The 22,983-nt window shown below is 36.0% G+C and overlaps 1 protein-coding gene across 6 annotated transcripts in view; it reads left to right on the top strand.

Annotated features, from left to right (window-relative positions):
- PTPN4 (protein tyrosine phosphatase non-receptor type 4) overlaps positions 1–22,983 on the top strand; it is a 225,042-nt gene that overhangs the window by 68,723 nt on the left and 133,336 nt on the right. For all 6 annotated transcript variants that reach the window (XM_069066917.1, XM_069066916.1, XM_069066920.1 and 3 more), the window contains one exon: positions 21,620–21,727. In XM_069066917.1, coding sequence (XP_068923018.1) covers positions 21,620–21,727 — 108 coding nt within the window. The remainder of the gene's footprint in view (positions 1–21,619; positions 21,728–22,983) is intronic.

Raw genomic sequence — 22,983 nt, 5'->3', positions numbered from 1 at the left:
AGATGAAGTTTTCTACTTACAAATTTAGTATTTTTATTTTACACTACCTCGAGGCATGTCTTGTGAAGTTCCCACTCCTCATATATGTTTGCATGCATATATACAGTCACACATGTATTTATCTACATATACGTTCACATATAAATACACTTAGGTAAACAGGAATAAATTTCAGTTGGTAACTTTAAAAAAGTTAATTTCCTTCCCTTGCACCATCATTAACATAGTTTAAGCTTTCTGCATCTTATTATAGCTTTCCTGTTGCATGAAACTGATAGCTTGACCCCTTTCATGAGCATAAAATTTCATTACAGTAAGAAATAAAATTCCTTAGAATTTTCAGCTTTAGAAGTATTCCGTTCCTTGTCCTTCCACCACAACTTCCCCCATCAACTCAGGATATACTCAAAGAAAAGGAATATGATTATGAGTCTTCCTTTTAATATTAGCTTACCAACACATAATAAATAACTGTTAAGTAATTTATTGTCATTTCAGTTATGCCTGTGCCTCTCTCTCTCTCCTTCCTTCCATATAAATCATATATATATATATATATATGTATATATACATACATACACATACACATGATTCTACATATATATGTAGAATTTATATAGTCTTATTGGGGACAGAGATCTCATAATAGCTTATGTTTTCAGAGTGCTTTCCTCAAAGTAACCTTACGAGACAGAAATTGCAAGTATTTTCCTTATTTTGCAGAGATGGAAACTAAGTAAAGAGACTTATTCTTTCCCATGTCTTTTAAGAGTTAGAGCTGGGACATGGACCCAGGTCAGCTTGTTCTACGCTACCACAGTGTGCTCAGATCTCTCCATCATCAAATCTAAATGGATGCTTTACATATTTTTATTTTGAGGGAAGCTAGATATAAGTTTTCATTTGAAAAAACAAATATTTATTGAGTGAATAACGTATGCAGAGATCCTTTGCTAAATGTTGTTATGCTTATGTTTACAGTCAAGATCCGGGGATAGAAAAGGCTTGAAGAGCTAAAGCAATAAAAGAGGAAGTGAACACTTAAAGATATCTTAAGTAGCTCTTAATCACTTAATTGGGAAATTAACTGTGATAGTAATTCACCATAGGCGTTCATAAGAGGTAAAATTCCTTTTGTTCTGGGGTGTTGAGAGAAAGTTTTACATAGGTAACAACCTTGCCACTTCTAGTTCCTGAAGCCTGGGTAAAGTTTGCTAAAGAAGGGGATAAGATTATTCCAAACTAATGAATAACATGAGCAAAAATTAGTAATGGACTTGGAGTCAGGAGCACCTGAGTTAAAATCCAAGCCTTATTAGCAGTGTTACCCTGAGCAAGGTATTTAACCTCTGTTACCCTGCTTCATCATTTATGAAATGTGGATAATAATGGTACCTAACCTCACAAGATTATGATGAAGATCAGATAAGGAAGTGTATGAAAACAAATTTTAAACCACTACACAAATGCTAGTTCTTTATACTATTATTGTTATTATTATTAAAGTTTTCACTACCTTATCTTGCAGTGATTATATCTATAGAGACTAGAAAGCCTGTGACTGGGGCAGCTAACTGCACTGCAACTTGAAAACTTACGATTGGAACAAGTATTTATTCTTCTTGTGGCAATACGTAATTTATATAACACATGCATGCATATATTTGTGTATGTGTCAGTGAACTCTTCAGAAATTATTAACGTCCTTTACTTTCCCTTAGATGGAGAAGTGGAAGCAAAGATAACATGCAGGAAGTACGTGATCACTTACGTGATCCCACCCAAGGTTTTTCCCTGGGACCTCCTGGACTGAAACATCTATTGCCATGTACAAAATGGCATTCAGAGTTGAGGGACCCAGAGTGCGTTGAAGTTTGAAAGCTTTTATACAGAGAAATAAGCCACTGCCTTTCTTATAGTGTGTAAAAGTATACTGTGGTAGGTAATGTTTCAACAATTTAATCTGTGCATCAATCTTCTGAGTGAAGGATACTTTGATCATTCTTCAACTTTGTGGCATAGTCATGGGGAATTAATTTTTGGTTCCTAAAGATACTTGCTGCCGTGACCTGAGCCAGCTATGGAATCATAAGACACTATGATCCTGAGGTAGAGATTGACCAGAGGGCTATACCTGGCATTCAAGGCCTATAATTTGGCTTCAACCTACTTTTCCAGTTTTATCTTGACACCTGTTGATCATTGTCTTCAAGCTAATAGGATTACTCATCTCCTTCTGTTCTTGTCTTGTCCCGTATTGTCTTTGTGACCTTATTCTGGCCTGGGACATAGGAGGTAACATATAAATGATGGTTGTTATAGACATGGAGGATGTGCTTGCATATACCTGAAAAGCAGGTATATGGACCAGTAATGTAGAAAGAATAAGACACAACAGATGGACCTCTTCACTGTGTTTTTGTTTCTTATTATGCTTTTGAGAAATGCTATTTAATTCCTGGTGGTTGGGTTTATCTGTCATAATGAAGAGAAACCATTTTCAGGTTTTTATTTATTGTGTTTTGTTGGATGGCTTTCTTGGCAACCATAGGTGTTGGGATAAGTGAGGAACTAAAATCAGGACATAGAAAATTTTACTTCTTCGGGTGAATGAGGTGCTCTGACTCCAGAAATATTTATTAGTAAATCAGAGAGTGAAGAGTACAGAATTAACTTGCTAATAAAAGGGGAAGATATTTAAGTGAGTATAATGGAATTCTATTCCATTGAATGAATAAATTAAAATCTTTATTGTTTACAGGGACAGATGGAGAGTCGAATCTGTTTTGAATGTTAAGACTGTGAGCATATATAAAATCTTAGAGTGAAAAGTTGTTTTTGTTTTAGGTTTCTTTATTTTAGCTTAATTCAGTTTTGCATACACCCACCCCCCCCAAAATATGAAATTTTACCATCACCCAAGTTTAGTAAGTTTTCTTATGCAGTTCACAACACTTGCTCTATACTATTTCATTCATGGGACATAGTCAATGAGTGCGAAAATTATGCTATATTTAAATGATAATCCACTATGAGAACCATCAGATTTATGCTTTAAACATTTTAGGATAAATATATTTTTTCCTTTATTGCTCATAAGTATTGGCTAGTCTATAAAACTTTATGTTCTTGGTGTTGACCTGGGTCTTGATAACTTATTTTTGTTTGATTTTACTTTTTTATTCTGGATTTAAATTTCATATACAAAATAGAACACAAAAAGAGGATTATATATATAGAGCTCTACACTGCTTGCTTTTAAAACATGTGTTTTATACACATATTTATACACACATATAAAACAAATTCAATTTTAAAAATATCTCACTTGACTTTTTCTTTCTGTACAATTGTGCACTTTTAAAAATGTTTCAGGGGTTGTCCTCTTTTTTCTTTTCTTTTTTTTTTTTTGCATCATCATCTCTATGCCTTAATCTTCCCAGCCCTTCCTCCTCAACAATTAAAAACAGAAAGAAAAAAAAACTATTGTAACAAATGAGTATAATCAAATAAAACAAATCTACACCCTGGGAATGTCCACAAATCTTATGTCAGCTTCTTCTCCATCGGTCTATCACCTTTCTGTCATGGGTAACATGTTTCATTATAGATCCTCTAAAGTCTTGGTCAATCACTGCTTTTGTCAGAGTCTGTAAAAGTTCTTTTTGTTTAAAATGTCATTTTCATTTTATAACCCATTCTTTTGATTCTCCTAATTTTATCAGATATTGCTTCTCAGGATTCTCTAAAAAATTTTTTTTCCTATCATTTCTGTTGGTATAGTAATAATACATCCTTATACTTCAATTTATTCAACCATTTGCCCGGTTAGTGACCACACTATCAATTTCCAGTTCTTTTCTCTTTTTTCCCTGTTAATCCTTGAAGCAAGAAGTTTTTCTCTGGCTATTCACTCCTTAGTAGTGTTACCTTAACGCTTCCCTCCCCATACCTACTTGTATCACTTTTGAGTTTGAGTTCTTTCTTACAACTTGAGTTCTTCTTACAACTCTTTTTTTGGCATCACTATTGTTGACCTTCATTCTCCTTGATAATACAAGTAATAATATCCAGCATTTATATAGAACTTTAGGATTTTCAAAGCTTTATAAATATTCTTTAATTTCATCTTCCCAATAACTTTTGAAGATAGATGCTATTATTATCCCAATTTTGTAGATGAAGAAACTGAGACAGATGAGGGGGAAAGGTCAGGTGTTTTGCCCAGGTTCACCCAACTACTAGGTATCAGAAATACTTGAATTAATAAGGGATTTGAACTCAGATCTTCCTAATTCTTCATTCAGAGACCTAACTACTATTGAACTCCCTTCAGCAATGTAGACCCCAACCCATACATGCCTGCCTATCCCATACAACTCCATGTCTTCCCCAAATTTTGTAAAAGAAGGTATATCTAATGCACTTCAGCCCTTTCTTTCTTCAAAAATGTTTTCTTGAAATAAAATCTGTTGTGAACATTTATCCAGATATTGTATTCATAAAGCTAAGCCTCATTAAAAGTTTAAAATTTTAAAATTCAAACTATAATATTCAAGAAATCATTTGTAAGAATTTTACATATATGGCTAAGTGGCTGGGCTTTGTTTTACTTAAATTTGAATAGAATTTAACTGTTTTATACTGAGATTATATAGGAATAAGTGTCAAAATTTTGATATTGCTTGAAATAAAAGTATGATATAATTTAAATAACCTCATTCTGGGTTCTAGTAGTCCACTAAAATACTACTACAACAAATACTATGTGGCAAAAGAAAACAAAGTAAACTCAGAATAGAAATCCTGTTTATTTTCCAAATGCCTAGCAGGTTTGTGGTTTGTATTGCCCCTACCAAACAGGATATAGTATTGATGACATGTTACAGATTAAATACTTGTATCTGACTTTATAGTAGATCATTTATAAATTCTGCTGGGAGAAAGCATTTAAAGTATGCTCTAAATTTGACAGAAGTATTGTATGATAGGTAAAGTTTTAATCGAGAGAATCTTAGGGAACTGGCCTTAATATTATTAAGGGCCTTATTTTAATAAAAACACAAAAGAGAAACCTATTTTTGTTATAAGGCGTTTGCTGATTTGTTACTGAGCATCCATAAAATATCAGGTAATATTTAGAAACTTGTTGCTGATCCATTTTCAGAATGTCAGTCCTTCTGATGTGCACATCTCAGTAGAGCTTAGATTCAAGGATTGTTGGTATATTTTAGATAGGCTTTTGTTTGAGAATACAACGATCCAGGACAATTCCAAGCATTATATATAAGGATGTTTTACAGAGCAGTCACAAGAAGAGTCAGATCTTAGTACTTTGGTTGTTCAGTCTTTTAGTTGTATCTGACTCTTCATGATCCCTTGGTCTTAATAAGGTTGGTATTGAATTGTAAATTCCTGCATTCACATAAACAGAAATGGCAATAGACCAGGAAAGACAATTATTTAGGGATACAGGGGAGGAGAAAATAAGAGGAACCTTATAAAGTTTCCAAACAGAAATTATTATTTGACATTTTTTAAAAAATCTAAAATGAAGTCTGTAATAGTTATTCATTGTAAGGAGTTAAGGTACTCGGTGTAGAATTTGGAATTGGAAATGTGCTTATGAGCCCTTATTTTGCAATACTGGGCATTTAGATGGGTGTGTAGAAGATAGTTTTCCCATTCTAGTATTTCTGGATTCTGCACTTTGAAGTTACATTATTGCCAAAATTATTTGCTGTTTTAATAAATTTTAAAAGTTTCTTTTTATTTGTTTTCTTTACTTTTATGAATACCAGAAAGCTACAGAGTTTACCTCAATGGTGAATTTGTTTTCTTAATCCCTGAAAATAACTTTAGGTCAAATGTACACATATTTAAACACCTAAAGAGTTGCATTTTTTTTTTAGTTTTTTATTAAACATTCATTTTTAAAACTTTCAGTTCCAAATTCTCTCTATCCCCAGCCCCTTCCCCATCCAAAGAAAAGACAAGCAATATGATACCCATTACACATATGAGGACATGTAAAATATATTTCTGTATTGGCCCCAAAAGCAAGAAAAATTTAAAGAGTGGAAGGAAATGCTTCATTCTGCACTCAGAATTCATTATCTAGGGGTTAATAGCACTTTTTATCATGAGTTCTTTAGAATTGTTTCATGGATCATTTTATAGAATAACTAAGTCTTTAATAGTTGATCATTGTTAAAATATTGTTACCATATACAATATTCCCCTGGTTAGGCTCACTTCACTTTATATCAGTTCATGTAAGTCTTTCCAGGTTTTTCAGAAATCATCCCTCTGGTCATTTTTTATAACCCAGTAATATTCTATCACAATCTTATACAACAACTTATTTAGCCATTTCCCAAATGATGGGCACGTCCTTAATTTCCAATTCTTTGTCACTGCAAAAAGAGCTACAACAAATATTTTTGTGCATATAGGTCCTTTTTCCTTTTTCTTTGATCTCTTTGGGGGTATAGACTTAGTAATGATGTTACAAGCCCAAAGGGTATCCACTAAGACCTTTGGGCATAGTTCTATATTACTTTAGAGAATGGTTGAGAACGCCCACATTACATTAATGTACTAATTTACCTCATCCTTTCTAGCATTTCTTGTTCCTTTTCTATCACATTAGCCAATCTGATAGTATGAGATGGTACCTCAGAATTATTTTAATTTGCATTTCTCTAATTATTAGTGATTTAGAGCATTTTTTTCATGTGACTATTGATAGTTTTGATATCTTTTTCTGAAACTTGCCTGTTTATACACTTTGGCCATTCATCAAATGGGGAGGGCTCTGATTTTTATAAATTTGTATCATTGTCCTGTATAGTTGGGAAATAAGACCTCTGTTAGAGAAACACTTAGTGTAAATTCCTCTCTGTCCCCCAAAATTTACTGCTTTCTTTCTAATTTTGGCTGTTTTAAGTTTTGTTTGTATAAAGCTTGGTGTTTTGGGGTTGGTTTTTTTTTTTGCCTTTTTTGGAGGGCACTTGGGGTTAAGTGATTTGCCTAAGGTCACACGGCTAGTTTTTTGTGTTAAGTGTCTTGAGGCCAGATTTGAACTCAGGTCCTCTTGACTCCAGGGCCGGTGCTCTATTCACTGCACCACCTAGCCGCCCCTTGTGTAAAAGCTTTTTAAATTTCACATGATCACAGTTACCCATTTTACCTCCCATGATACTAATTATCTCTTGTTCAGTCATATTTTCTTCCCTTATCCATCAGTTTTTGTCAGATAACGAGTTCTTTCCCCCAAAACTTGGCTTTTTGAACTTATCAGCCAATAGATTACTATGATCATATACTACTTACTATGTGTTATGTACTTTAATCTATTCCACTGATTGACCACTCTTATTTCTTAGCCAGTGCCAGATTATTTTGTTGTTTACCACTTTATAATACAGTTTGAGATCTGATACTGCTAGGCCACCTTCCTTCACATTTTTTTTCATTGATCCCCTTTATATTTTTTTTTACGTTTTTATTCTTCCAGATGAATTTTTTCACTATTTTTTCTAGATTTTAGAAAAGAATCCTTTGGTGGTGGGTTGAATATGGTACTCAATGGTACTGAATAAATTACTTTAGATAGAATTGCCATTTAAAAAAAAATACTGACTTGGCCTATGAGCAATTAATATTTCTCCAGTTGTTTAGATTTGACTTATTTGTGTGGAAAGTGTTTTGTAATTGTATTCATATAGTTCCTGGATTGGTCTTGGCAGGTAGAATCCCAAATATTTTATATTGTCTGCAGTTATTTTAAATGAAATTTTTTTTATCTCTTCCTGATGGGTTTTGTAGCTAATGTTTAGAAATTTTGATGATGTGTGGAATTATTTTATACTCTGCAACTTTACTTAAAATTATTAATTATTTCAACTAGTTTTTAATTGATTCTTTTTAGGGTTCTCAATAAGTGTACCATCATATCATCTATAAAGAGTGATAGTTTTATTTCCTTTTTACCTTTTATTCTTTTAATTTCTTTTTCTTATCTTATTGTTATAGCTAGCTTTTCTAGAATAATATTAAATAATAATGGTAATAAAGGACCTCTTTGCTTCACCTGTACTGGGAAGGACCTCCCATGTGCCCTTATCTAAAACAGGAGGGAGGGGAACACAGCCCCCCATTCTTTTTCCCGTGCTCCTGGGCCAACTGGTGGAAGTCTGGGCTTGGCCCCTCTTCCACATGCATCACACTTGGTTAACTGGAGGATTTCATAGTAGGTGCTGTTTTTGAAGAATGTCTTTGTATTTAGAGATCTCAAAACTCTTCTCTCAGGGAAGGGTAAAGTTTCGGGGCATGTGAGGGAGTCAGGTTTCAGTTAGCACCTCTAGTCCCTAGGGGCCTGGCAAGTCTCTCCTGCCATAGGATTGAAGTCAGTTCCTGTTCCAGAGTGGGGGGATGGACTCTATAGGAAATCACCTGTCCTTCCCTCCGTCCCTGCTATTGAGGGGCAGCCCTGCTTGGTACCTTAAAACCATTTCCTTACTGCTAAGAATTTCCTGTCCTGTACTGGGAAGGGTCTCCCCACTGCCCCCCAAGAGGGAGATGACCCTTCTGCCTTGGTCAGCAGCAGGCTCTGGGTCAGTCTGTACTAGGGTGTATGTGAGGGGGGGGACAGCCAAGGGTTGAGACACAAAGGAAGTCCCAAGGGGGCATTAGTTTTGTACCATAGTTGCCTTATTCCCAAGGAGGGAGAGCCCCCCAATCTCGTGCTGCCCAGAAGAACTCCATCCCTCTTCAGCCATGGGCATCCGAAGCCAGCCTGATACCCGAGTCTTGTTTCTTTAACTAGTTTCCCTAGTCCTCCACCACTGCTGTGAATAGGACTCCTTGGCACTGGCTGTCTGCTTGCTCTCACCCTGCCCATCCCTGCAGGTCTCCAGCCATACCCATTTCTCCCGTATTAATCACCCTGTGCCCCACACTATTCCCTTCCCTTGCTCTGATTCTTATTCATATTGTGCTAAGACTGATGGTGGGATGGGAGTGTGCCCCTTACTCAGTTTCTGTTGTTTTCCTCACCTAGACTAATAACCCTTTTTTTCTGGAGGCAAATACATAAATAAATCTATAAATACTGCATTGTTTCCAAAAAAAATCTTATTGGGAGGTTTTCTAGTTGAACCCCATTTTAGATAGGTAGTACTTATTTTAAGAAAAGCTCCATTTCTGTCCTTTTTAGTGTTTTTAATAGCAGGGGATGTTGTACTTTATCAAAAACTTTTTCTCCATCTACTGATATAATCAAATGATTTTTATTTTACAATTGATCTGAGTTTTTGTCTTGAGCTTCTCTGTTGCCATAGTAGATTTTTATCATCTGGTTGGTTTTTTGTTGTTTTTTGCTCATATTCCCCACCTCTTTTTAAACTTGGAACTGTATGTTAAGAGTTGGGTTCTGCTGTCCTAAGGGAGGTGTAGGGTACATTGTTTCATGCTTCATCTTTTTTTTACCTTGCTATTTCAAAACGAATTCTGGGAAACATACAGTTTTCTCTGCTTTTGGTGGTGTGTTCTGGGGAGCAGTATGATTACTGCTTTCCCTGTCTGTCCTCTAATCCTTATCCAGGTAGGAGTCCTGTTCCCTTACAACTTCAGGCCCTGGTGCTCCCACTTTCTTGGGATTGCCACAAGAACCCTTGTTTCCTTGTTTTATCATAAGGGCTCCCCTTTGCCTTGGCAGCACTAACTATAATCTTACAGGAGGAAAGAAGAAATTTGTGATTACTGAGCATTCCAAATGAAAAGACCAGGTTTGAGGACATATTCTGTAATGGAAACACAGGCGCTAGGAGAAGCATGGAAAGATAGATGCACCTTTGTTTAATTGAATGGGCATCTTTGGGGATGAATTGTTAACATGTTAATTGGAGGGTAAGAGGCACATGTCTTCTCACAACCCTCGTACCGTTAAGGATCATAGAGAAAGGTAACGGTGACAAAAGGACAGTGGATGTTCAGTTTTAATGGTTTTAGGAGACAAAAATGAGAAGAAGGGAAAGGAAGGGAGAAGAAGCAGAAATCACTATGACATAATAGAAGTGTACGTAAATAAAAGTGGGGCAGAGCAGAATGAGTGTTCTGTGAAATCAGTTTAGCAGCTGAGTAGAGTAGATTGGTGCAGACACCGATTTCAGAAGCTTTTGTAATGGCATGGGTGAGAATTGTCGAGGGCTTGACCTGGGTTTATGGCTGTGTGATGAATGGAGCGAAAGGAACAAACGAGGTATGTTTTAGAGGAAAAAATGGCAAGATTTGGCTACTAATTAGATATGTGGAGTGAACAAGATGAGGGATTGAGGATGACACTACAGTTGTAAACCTGGGGTCCTTGAAAATATTAGAGAAGTTGGTGAGAGGGATGGATTTGTGGGAGAAGATGACTTCTATTGAGACATTTTGAGTTTGAAATATGTGTTGGACATGCAGTTCTAAATGTCTGGTGCAACCAATTGTGATGTAAGACTAGAATTTAGGATAAAGACTAGGACTGGATACATAATGATTTGGAAATCTGGATCAGTACATTAAGTACCACCTTCAAAGAGGTGGTACTTAAACTCCAGGGAACTATTAAGATCCGCAAGTGAGAGGGTTTAGAAGACTTGGGACTACCCCAAGTCTTAGTCATGGACCCTCTTTCTTATGGGTTCTATTCTCATTTTTTGCAAATGACTCATATCTGTACATCTGATTGTAATTTCTCTCTTCTGAATCCCATTCTTGCATTTCTAACTGCTTTTTGGATACTTCCACCTGGGATATCTTATAACTGCCTAAAATTCGGTGTGTCAAAAATGGAATTCGTCATCTTTCCTCTTAAACCCTATTCCTAACTTTACCACTTATTTTGAGAGCGCTCCTGCCCTATCACTTACCCAGATTCACAGACTTGGAGTTATTCTCAGTCCTATTTCAACCTTATATCTAGTCAGAGAGAAAGGTGTGAATAATGGGGTTTTTTGCTATTTCTACCCCCATTTCATTTTTTCATATTTTTGGACCACTTTTTTCTACTTACGGTCAGTAGTGTAGTTCAAGTTGCCATTTGTCATCTGGACTATGACTATATGCTTTTAATTTTTTTTTCAGACCCCAAACTTCAATTCTCCAATACTTATTTCCCATAGCTGCCAAAATCATATACCTTGGCATAGGTCTAACCTTGCCACTCTTGAGCTCAATGTTTTTCTGTAATTTCCTGTTGTTTCTAAAATAAAATTCCTTAGCCTAGCATGTATAGCCTTCTGCATTCTGATCTTTAATTTAGCTAAAAAGTTTCCTGTTACTCTCCTTCTTACAGTTTGTACCCCATCAAACCTGTTGTTTTTCACTGAATTTGGCATCCCCATCAAACCTTTATATAGACCATTTCCCATGATGATATTGCATCCTTCTCTCTTTCTCAGTTGTTATCTTCTCTTAAGGCTCAGCTCTGGTGCTGACTTTTCTGTCAAGTCTTCCTTGAAAGTTCTATTTCTCCCCCCACTTCAGCTCTCTATTCCTTCTCATATTGCTTTGTATTGATTTATCTGTGTCCATTTTATTTCCCACACTGGTATCTAGTAGACTGTAGACTTCTTCAAACCAGTTTTCCTTTTTCCCCATTATGTTCTAACATGGTAACTTTCATGTAATAGTCATTTAATATGTATTGAATTGAAGTAGAAAGCTAGATAGTAGAAATCCAGTGATAGCTGGATTTGGTTTGGATGTCTCATAGTAAATCCCAATTTTGCTGCCAGATCTTCTGGACTAGATATTTAAAGTCTCTTTCACCTATAAAATTTGATGATACACTGTAAACTACCACTTGATTCACTGAAAAGACAACTAGATATTGATAAAGATATAGAAATATTTTTATTTTAACTTAAATTGGTAATGACTTCAGATGGGTATAAACAAACCAGTAGATTGTTGACAAAATAATGTTAGAAGGAACTCCTAATGTTCTTTTCAGTTATATTGCACTTGTACATTTAAGTTGAAAAAGTTAATATACCTTTTAAACTCAAGTAACTGTTAGCTTATTTTAGTGTTTCTCGCATTTATAAACAAAGATAGTTTATTTAAAATTGTTTCTGATGGTCTGTAAACAAAGTTTCTTATCACTGTGGGAACTGCTGACCTCTAGAGCAAAAAAAAAACAGAATCCTGCTTTGTAGCTCTTGTACTCTTTTGTAAAGGGAAATCACTTCCTGATTTCTTTTTTTTATTTAATATTTAATTTTTCCCCAATTACATGTACAAACAATTTTTAACATTTGTTTTTAAAATTTTGAGTTCCCTATTCTCTGTCTACCTACCTCTTCTTTCCCTCACCCCCATTGAGAAGGCAAGTAATTTGACATACGATATACACGTGTGGTCATGCAAATCGTATTTCTATATCAGTCATGTTGTGAAAGAAAACACAAGCCAAAAAACAAACAAGTAAACAAACAAAACCCCAAGAAAAAGTTTTAAAAATTATGCTTTAATCTGTATTCAGACTTTGTTGGTTCCTTTCCTGGATGGACAGCATTTTTCATCATCAGTTCCTTTTTTAATTTAATAGTATTTTATTTTTTCCAGTTACATGTAAAAATAGTTTTCAACATTCATTTTTATAAAATTTTTGAGTTACAAATTTTTTCTCCCTCTCTCCTTCCCATCACCCCTCTCCAAGATGGCAAGCAATCTGATGTAGATTATCTATACATGTGCAATCAGTCATGTAAACATTTTCAAATTAGCCATGTTGTGAAAGAAGAAATACAACAAAAGGGAAAAGCCACAAAAAGAGGTGAAAATAGTTTGCTTTGATCTACATTCAGACTCCATACTTCTTTTTCTGGATGTGGATAGTATTTTTCCATCATGAGTCTTGGAATTGACTTGAATCATTGTATTGCTGAGAAGAGCTAACTCTCAGTCAGAGTTGATCATTGTACAATATTGCTGTTACTATGTATACTATTGTCCTGGTTCTACTCAGTTCACTTTACATCAGTTCATCTAAGTCTTTCCAAGTTTTTCTGAGAGTATCTTGCTTGTTATTTCTTACAGCACAATAGTATTCTGTCATAATCATATACCACAACTTGTTTAGCCATTCCCTAATTGATGGGCATCCCCTCAATTTCCAATTCTGTGCCATCACTATGCTATGAGAGCTGCTATAAATATTTTTGTACATATAAGTACTTTTACTTTTTTTTATTTCTTTGGATATAGTCTATCAGTGGTATTGCTAGATTGAAGGTTATGCGTGTTATATAGCCCTGTGGGCCGAGTTCCAAATTGTTCTACAAAATGACTGAATCAGTATACAATTCCACCAGTAGAGCATTAGATCTAGGTTTTCCCACATCTCCTCCAACATTTGTCATTTCCTTTTTCTGTCATTTTAACCAATCTGATAGTCATGGTGATACTTTGGAATTGTTTTAATTTGCATTTCTCTAATCAGTAGTGATTTAGAGCATTTTTTTGTATCACTATAGATAGATTTAATAACTTAATCTGAAAACTGCTTATGCATATCATTTGACCATTTATCAATTGGAGAATGACTCTTTTTTTATAAATTTGACTGGTTCTTCTATGTATTTGAGAGGTGAGGTCTTTATAAGATAAACTTGCTGTGAAATTTTTTTTGCTGTTAGAATTACTAACTGTACATTTCCATCCATCCTATTTTCCCCCCTTTTTCCTGCTCTTCCTCCTTTCACCTTGTTCATGCTCTGAAGTGTTTTACTGCTGGCTACTGCCTTCCCCAGTCCATCCTCCTTTCTGTCATCCCCCTTCCCCTCCTGCTTTCCTGTATGGTGAGATAGATTTCTGTTACAGCCAGCTGTGCATGTTATTACTTCTTGGAGCCAAATCCATTGATGGGTTCCCATACTTCCTGCTACCTTTCTCATCTTCCCCTCCAGTGTAAAAGCTCTTTCGTGCCACTTTTATGTAAGATAATTTACCCCATTTTACCTCTCCCTTTCTCCTCACAGTGCATTTCTCTTTTCTACACCAGAATATTATTTTTCTAGGTAACCATCCCATCATATTCAAGTTATACCTGTGCCCTCTATGTATAACTACTCTAATAATGAGAAAGTTCTTAGGAGTTACAAGTATCCGTTTAAGCTTATCGAATCCCTTATCATTTGTCTTTCCTATTTACCTTTTTATGCTTCTCTTGAATCTTATATTTGAAAGTCACATTTTCTATTTAGCTCTGGTCTTTTCCTCAAAAATACATGAAAGTTCTGTTTTCCCCCCTAAAGTATTATACTCAGTTTTCTTGGGTAGGTGATTCTTGGTTGGAATCCTAGCTCTTTTGCCATATGGATTCTCATATTCTAAGCCCTCTGATCCTTTAATGTACAAGCATCTTGTGTTAGCCTGACTGTGGCTCCATGATACTTGAATTGTTTCTTTCTCGCTGTTTGCAGTATTTTCTCCTTTACCTGGGAGCTCTGGAATTTGAATATAATAGTTTTCATTTTGTGATCTCTCAGGAGGTGTTAGGTGGATTCTTTCAATTTCTGTTTTACCCTCTGATTCTGGGATATCAGGCCAGTTTTCCTTGTTAATTTCTTTATCTTTTTTTTTTTTTTGAGTGGGGAGGGCAGGGCAGTTGGGGTTAAGTGACTTGCCCAAAGTCACATGGCTAGTAAGTGTTAAGTGTCTAAGGCCACATTTCAACTCAGGTTCTCCTGACTCCAGGGCCAGTGTGCCACCTAACAGCTCCCATGTTAATTTCTTAAAAGATAATGTCTCTGCTTTTTTTTTAATCATGGCTTTCACATAGTTCATTAATTCTTAAATTATCTCTCCTGATCTATTTTCTAGGTCAGTTGTTTTTCCAGTGAGATATTTCACATTTTCTTCTATTTCTTTCATTCTTTTGATTTTGTTTTATTGCTTCTTGATGTCTCATGGAGTCAGCTTCTGTTTGTCCAATTCTTTTTTTTTTTAAGTAATTATTTCCTTCAATAAACTTTTGTGCCTCCTTTTTCAGGAGGCCAGTTTTACCTTTTTTAGAAGTTCTTTTCCTCAGTAAATTTTTGTATGTCTTTTTCTATTTGGTCAGTTCTGCTTTTTAAGGTGTTCTTATTTTCATTGGCCTTTTGGGCCTCTTTTACCATTTGACCTATTCTGTTTTGTAAGATGTTATTTTCTTAAGTAATTTTTGTGCCTCCTTGTAATGAGAATGGGACTTTGAAGATCTTCCCTACTCTTTAATGTACCTAGGGAGAGTTTGAAGACCTCCCCTGCTTTGAAAGTAAACTGCCCCTTAATAGGCTGAATGTAATTACATGGAGACTGTGATGGAGGGAATTTGCTAAAAAGGTGCAGCAGAGCCCACAGGAAGCTTCCCTGATGTGAAGATAAACTTTGCCCTCTAAAAGGCTGAATGTAGTCACGTGGAGCCTGTGGTAGGAGGAGTTTGCTGAAGGGGGAACAGAGCCCACAGGAAGCTGGGAGTCAGAGCAGGAGAGACAATGGGGGAGAGAAGATGCTCATGAAGGAGATAGAGAGGTTTGTGAGTAAATATTGATATTGTATTGGTTTGTGGGAAGGCTCAAGGATGCTGTGCTTCTCAGTGTTATTATGGCTTCTGAATATCTTTGGTACTATGATGGAATGGGCTTACTGGTTTGGGGATTGGGTTTTCTGGTGTCTAAATAAATGCTTCAGTTCCATCTTCTATCTGGAGAGTTGGTATATTTTGCAATCAAATGTCATGTGATACTTATAGTCACGGTCTTTATCATGATTCTGGGCACTGTAAATATTCCATTGGCACTATACTACTTTCTCCCTTATCAAGCTGTTGACTGATTTTTCATGATTTTCTTGCATCACCCTCATTTCTTTTCCCAGCTTTTCCTCTACTTCTCATGTTTGATTTTTAAGATCTTTTTGGATTTCTTCCAGGAATCCTTTTAGGCCCTGAAACCAATTCACTTTTGTCTTTGAGGTTTTTGATGTAGCAGTTTTGACTTTGTTTTCTTCTGAATTTTTTTTGATCTTCCCCGTCACCATACTAGCTTCTACTGTCAGTATCTTTTTTCTTATTTGCTCACTTTATAGTGTATTTCTTGGCTTTTAACTCTGCTTCTGGGATGGCAGAGGCACTGTACAAACTTGAGATTTTTTTGTACAGTTATTTTTAGAGCTAATTCTGGGGTCCTGAAAGTTTTCAGTTCTTCCAAGGTGGTATGCTATAAGAAGAGGTATATTTGCCACTCTCCTTTCCTATGCTTTAGTCTGTGAGTGACCACAAGTACTCTTTAGTCCTGGGAGTGTGGCTAGGGTCCCTGAACCCCTCAGACTGCAGACTATGGTGTGCTAGTGTTCTTTCTCTCCTTCTGCTAAGACCCATATCTTCCACCCAGATCCAAATCAGGAAAATGCAAGAGTCCTGCCCCTGGTGCCAGCAAAGGGACCCCTGTAATCTGACCTGTCGTCTGACCCTCTTAACATCTGTTGGCCGAGAGCTCTCTAAGCAGCTGCTGCAGCTGCTGATTCAGTTGCCCCCAAGACCTGTTGCTGGGACAGGGCCTGTACTGGCCCAGCCTGTGCCGAACTGTGTGCACTCTGCTCACCCTGGTGTGACAGACCTTTGCTGCTGGAAAATCGTCTCACCCCGTCCTTTTGTGGGTTCTGCCTCCCCAGAATTTGTTTGGAGGGGAATTTGGGAGAGCTCAGTAGAGGCCCTGTTGTTTTGTAGCCCTTTCTCCCAATTTCTAAAGTTCATTGCTTTATTTTGATTATGTTTTGAAGCAAGGTCTACTTAGACGAATATGTACCTTCCTCAAAAATTTCAAGGTTGTTGGTAAGATTACCTGACATAATATATGTAAAGAACTTCCAGAACCTCTAAAGCCTATTTAAATGTTATCTGCACTTTATGAGTAATGTAGTACTACTGGGTTGTTTTTTTGTTCAGTCGTTCCAGTTTTGTCCAACTCTTTGTGACCCAGTTTGGGGTTTTCTTGGCAAAAGTACTGAAGCGATTTACTCTTTCCTTCTCCAGCTCATTTTTCAGATGAGGAACTGAGGAAATAGGTGTTAAGGATGTTAGGGGGGACCTTAATCTTGTCTTTTGAATTGCCTTATTTTTCCAGAAAACCTGGATCCAGAGTATGCAGGAGGTCAGGGACATTTTAGAGGTCCATGAATTTTTTTTTTTCAACAGTTACTTAGTGTGAGAGACAGACTTTTAAATTACTTTGTGTTGCTTAGTGTGAGAGGCAGAATTGGCAATTACTTAAGTTACTCCAGGTTCAACAGATTTTTCCATTAGACTAAGGGTTCTCATTTGAGGCCCTAATCTTGCATACATTTCAGAGGTCCATTAACTTTTTTTTTTTTTACTATGTTGATAACATTATTTGAATGTAACTTGTTCCTTATACAATCGTTTGCATTTTGTGCATTTGAAAGCATTGTTCTGGCAAGCCATATTTAGTTTTCACTGTGCTGCCTATGGTGTCCACCCTGAACTAGGCAGTATGACCACATAATGCGCTTTGCAGTAGTCTTCATGTTTCCTTCTCCATGCACGGCGCCCCCATCTTCACTCCCCTGCCTCTACTTGGCTTTTTTTGTCTTCTGCCATTGGAATGTAAGCTCCTTGAAGGCAGGTACGGTCTTCATTTTGCTTGTATTTGTATCACCAATAGTTTGCACATTGTCTGGCATGTAGTAAGTACTTAATATATGCCTTCCGTAGATTCCTTTAATTGTCACTAAAACTCCTGTCTTCTGCAAGACCCCCTCCCACTGCTCCTTAATTTTAGGTCCTTTCCCCTGAGATTATCTCCAGTTTATCCCATCTGTACCTTGTTTCTGCATAGTTGTTTACATGTTGTTTCCCTCATTAAACTGGAAGCTCCTTGAGAACAGGGACTGTCTTGTAACCTTTATCTGTATTCCCTCTCCTTGACACAGTCCCTGGCACATAGTCGTTGGCCCTTGATACACACTTGTTGACTTGATATAAATTAATAGATTACCTACTAATCTGTGTAGCTGGAGAGAGTCTGTAGAGTATGTGTAATTTATTTATGGATCTCATTAGAAGGGTCCTTAGAGACTGTCTTGTCAACCTCCCTCATATTATAGATAAGGGCACTAAATTCAAAGAAGATTGTGATTGTTACAGTAGAATGTTATATACATTGTCACATGTGGTCATTATATCAATTATTCTCTCTGATTTGTTCTTCTGAGAATTCTCCCAGAAATGACTATGATGTAATTACAAAAGGCATAAAGTGATTTCTTAAAACCTCAATAAAACTTTATTTTAAGGAGAATATTTGTGGACCTTGCTTAACCTTTTTCAAAATCTACCATAAAATTACATGACTTTAGGATGGTGAATCTTAGGTTAAGGTATTAAATTTGTAAATAAAAATGTTTCACAGATAAACCCATTTCTAACAATACTTGAGCAAAACCAGGTAGAAAGGAGGAATGAGAGTAGCACTGGTTACAAGGCCTTTTATAAATTTCTCAGATTTTTGGAGCATTCCAAGTTTAACTAGGTGGCACAGTGGATAGAGTGCTAGGCCTTGGATCAAGAAGACCTGACCTCAGACACTTACTAGCTGGCTGTGTGACCCTGGGCATGTCGCTTAATTTCTTTATGCCTCAGTCTCCTTAACTGTATAATGAGGATCATAATAATGCCTGCTTCATAGGGTTGTTATCAGGGTCAATGAGAGGATTTAGCAGAGTACCTGCCATAGAGTAGGCTTTGTACAAAAGCTTATTCCTTTCTCTTTCCCCTCATTTAAAATTGCATGATTATTCTATAGTGCCATAAATAGTTTTCTCTTTTGATATTTTCATTGGTAGATTTGTGCATATAATGTTATAATCATTAAAGATGCTTCCAGGACAGCTATAATATAGTTTAAGCAAGCTCTGAGGATTTTTTTGTTTGTGTTTTGAAAACAAAATCTTGACCAAGTGAACACCAGCTGCCAAAACCATGTGCCTACCTTGCCATCTGTACAGAATCTGTGTGAGTCATTTCTTCATCAGTTGAAGGTATTCTCAAGAAGAGCATTAGCAGGAAACAAGCAGACCTTGGCAAGTGACAGTCAGTAATGGACCACATTTTTACAAAACTATCTGACTGAAAGAGTAGAGTGTAAGATTTCAATGGGTGTTTTTTTGTTTTTAAACAAAAAAATTTGCTGATGCCGTCTTACTGGCTCTTTTACAAGGTCTCTCATATCCATAGATCAGTATAATCATTCAGGATTCCTTGGAAAATGGAGCAACAGAAATAACCTTCTTTGGGGCAGCCAGGTGGCGCAGTGAGTACGAGCACCGGCCCCAGAGTCGGGATGACCTGGATCAAATCCGGGCTCTGATACTCAGCATCACACCCAGAAATAACTGGCCGTGTAACCTTGAGCAAGTTACTTAACCCCAATTGCTTATTTAAAAAAAAAAATAACCTTCTTCCCTGACTGCCTGACATTTAAAATAGAGCGAGGCATAAAGCAGGGAGACACACACATACTAGCCAAGATGAAGGAAATCCAACTTTGAATCCAGGTGAAGGGGGATTCTCTGTGAATGTCCCCCAGGTGTAAATTATATTATTCCCCAAAGTATGGCAGACTCTCCCGGAAGAGACCTATAATCACTCAGAGGAGTTTGGCTTGTCTATCCTCATGGGAATGGAGAAATGTTTGAGAAATGTCTTTTTGTCCGTGTTTTAACATATATTTGAAAGGAGACTCTATAGAGCTTGTCTGCTTCTATTATGTCTGTGTCACATGGTACAGATGGAGGGTGAGCTGGACCCAGAGTAGCATGTTGAACTGTTTTGGGGGATCACAGAGTCACAAGTTTCCCCAGAAAGTGAAGGCCCATATTGTTAATAATAATATTTCACCAGTTTGTTTTTGTCAGTGAGACATTAACACCACTACCTTTAAAGAACTAAGGTAAATATCTCATAGAGGGCTACAGAAAGTTAAATATCACATAGAGGGCTACAGAAAGTCAAATGGTGTGTGTAAATAGACTGTAATATAAACCATGAGGCATTTCAGAGACATGTAGGACATCATCAAGGAATTTTGTGAGACAGAGAAAAATGATTGGTCACATGGTGAGAGGGAGACATGACAGATAGATAATTAGTGCTTCCCTAGTATTCTTGCTGTTGGGAGATATTGAATATGATAACAAAAACAGTCATTTATTAAGCTCCTATCATGTGCCAGGAATTGTGCTAAGTAATTGGGATACCAGAAAAGGTCAAGATTACAGTCCCTACACAAGGAACTCCTTTTCTAAAGAAATAGACAGCACATACACACACATACACATGTGTATATATACATATATAAATAAATAATTGTGTATGCACATATATATGTGTGTGTGTATGTGTGTGTGTGCGCGCGTAAGGTATTCTCAGAGGGAAGGTGCTAGTTGTAGGAGGTGGGATGATCTCTTGCAGAAAGGAGAATTTGAGGTGAGTTTTGAAAGGAGGCATGGAGGCCAGAAGGTAAAGGTCAAGAAGGAGCTTATTCTGAGCCTGAGGGAGAGGCAGCCAGTCAAAAAGCATAGCTGGGAGATGGGACTGTTGAGTATTACAGCAAGTGGACTAGTGCAGCTGGATTGTAGAGTGTATGGAGAGGAGTAAATTGGGAAGTTAGGAAGGGGACTGGTTACATAGGTTCCAAATGCTGAACAGACTACTTCAAAGTCTCTATTTTTATATTGCAGTAATATTTCTTTATATCTGTATACTTCACTTTGTCTAGAGCCATTTCCTAACTAGTAGTCCACTCTGTTTCCAGTTTTTTATTACTATAAAAGAAGCGCTATATGTATTTTGGTTTATGTGGAACATTTCTTTGTGTCTTTGACCTTCTTAGGAAACATGCTTAGTAGTGGGATCTCGGGGTCATGAATATGAACCGTATAAAAACTTGTAGGTATAATTGTTTATCAGAAATGACACACTTTACCAGCAGTGTATTATTGTATATGTCTTCTCATAGCTCCCCTAACACTATTTTCAACTGTTACTGTGTTGCCAATTTGATCTGTATGAATTGAAGCTTGAGTTACTGTAATTTGTACATTTCATTATCAGTGCCTGAGCATTTTTTTCTGTTCTAGGTAATAGTTTTCACTTTTGAAAATGAGCACGTCCTTTGAAACATATATATTGAAGAGTAGTTTTTAATTTTGTGTATTTTTTGTCAGTTTCCTCAATTTGTTTAATATCATACTTTTGTCAAGAAATTTTTTGTGCAAAGATTTTTCTCCCTACTATTCCTCCCTGTTACTAATTCTAACTGCTATGATTTTCTTCATCCAAAAACCAATACCTTTTAAATGAAATCCAAATTTTATTACAAAAAATGCATTCTCATTTTTGGAAGTTCATCATTTCATATTACTTTGGAGTATTCTTTTTTCTTTCCCATTTTTGTAGATAGAATCAGCATGGGGATAGTCTCCAATCTTAACAGAAGGTGAAAAATTTCCAGGTTAGAATTTCAATGTATTATGATGGCATAATTTTTTTCTTTTATTTTTCTTCTAGAAACACGATCAGGGACAAGTTCTATTGGATACAGTCTTCAAACATCTTGATTTAACAGAGAGAGATTATTTTGGTTTACAATTGGCTGATGATTCTACGGACAACCCAGTAAGTCTAATTTGTTACAGTATTCTGAAACTTTTAAAGTTTGATAATTTAATATTCACTTTCTTAACCTTTCCTGTATACTTCTCCCTATTTGTTAGCCTATTTTTTTTTTGTTTTGACCCTAAAGCATAATGAATTATTTTCTTTCAGGTTTTAATCCTCTTGTCCAATCATTAAATCTACTTTCTTTAAATTTGAAATCTACCTTTTCATAGCACAGGAAACTAAAATATAGTGAATTTTACTTCTGCTCATTGACCCACAGAGAAAATGAGCTTTGAGGCAATGGTTACCAATTTTATTTTAAAAATTTAAGTTTTAAACAAAATAGTTTTTAATATTACTTTTATGTAATAAGTTTTGGTTGTTTGAGCCTAAATTCAACAAATGGAAAAATTTGCAAGGAATGATTGTATGATCTTCAGTAAGTTACTTAGCCTATATCAGCCTTCAGTTTCCTTATCTGTAACATGAGGATCTTAGACTAAATGATCTTTCTATTTCTAGTTCTTATACCTTTGATAATAATTTAGTTGCAAAATAAGGTTTTTTTTAATTTCAAGGGGGCACCAGACTTGATAATGACTTTTGAAAAGCTTTGTGTTATTTATAATCCTTTGTTGATTAACAATGATTCTTAAAAATCAAGATTTAGATTGAAATTATAAGTCCCAAGAGTGGGATTTGATCAACTTTTGTAAGACATAATAGGTATAGATGGATTAGACAAAGACTTTTTCATAAAATTCTAGAATAATAAAACCAAAAATGGGGCAAAGTACAAAGTTGAAAGAGTGGGAAATAAGAATTCTTATTTTCCCAATACAATACCTGTCTCTCTGACTTATGGTTGAAGGTAAAATTTTAGATAGTTAAAAAGAAATATTGGCTTAACCAACAATTTAACTTAAAAGGTATAAATTGAAAACAAAAATAGATTCATAAAGAGTTTAGATTAATTCTTAGATTTGTGTTGTTTTATTAAAGGATTTATCTGTAACCTTTTGATGTTAGTTGGCAACTTCATCAGCTCTGGTGGGCGTTTAACATCTCTATGTGAAAAACTCACAAAACTGTGGATGTAGCTCTATTCTCTCCTCTGCCCTTCAGGTCTGTATCATTAGTTGTCCATTGAAATTTGAAATAATATGCCCCAAAGACACCTGAAACTGAAGGTGTCCAAAACTGAACTCATTATCGGTCCCCCTAAACTCACCCCTCTCTGATGTCCTCTATTTCTATCAAAGACATCATCA

The sequence above is a fragment of the Petaurus breviceps genome, unplaced genomic scaffold (assembly GCF_028583685.1).
Source record: "Petaurus breviceps papuanus isolate PSGF00001 unplaced genomic scaffold, PetGlider_PUasm1.0 90731, whole genome shotgun sequence".
Lineage (NCBI taxonomy): Eukaryota > Metazoa > Chordata > Mammalia > Diprotodontia > Petauridae > Petaurus > Petaurus breviceps.
The sequence above is the reverse complement of the archived record's forward strand: the minus strand, read 5'-3'. Positions and strand labels throughout refer to the sequence as shown.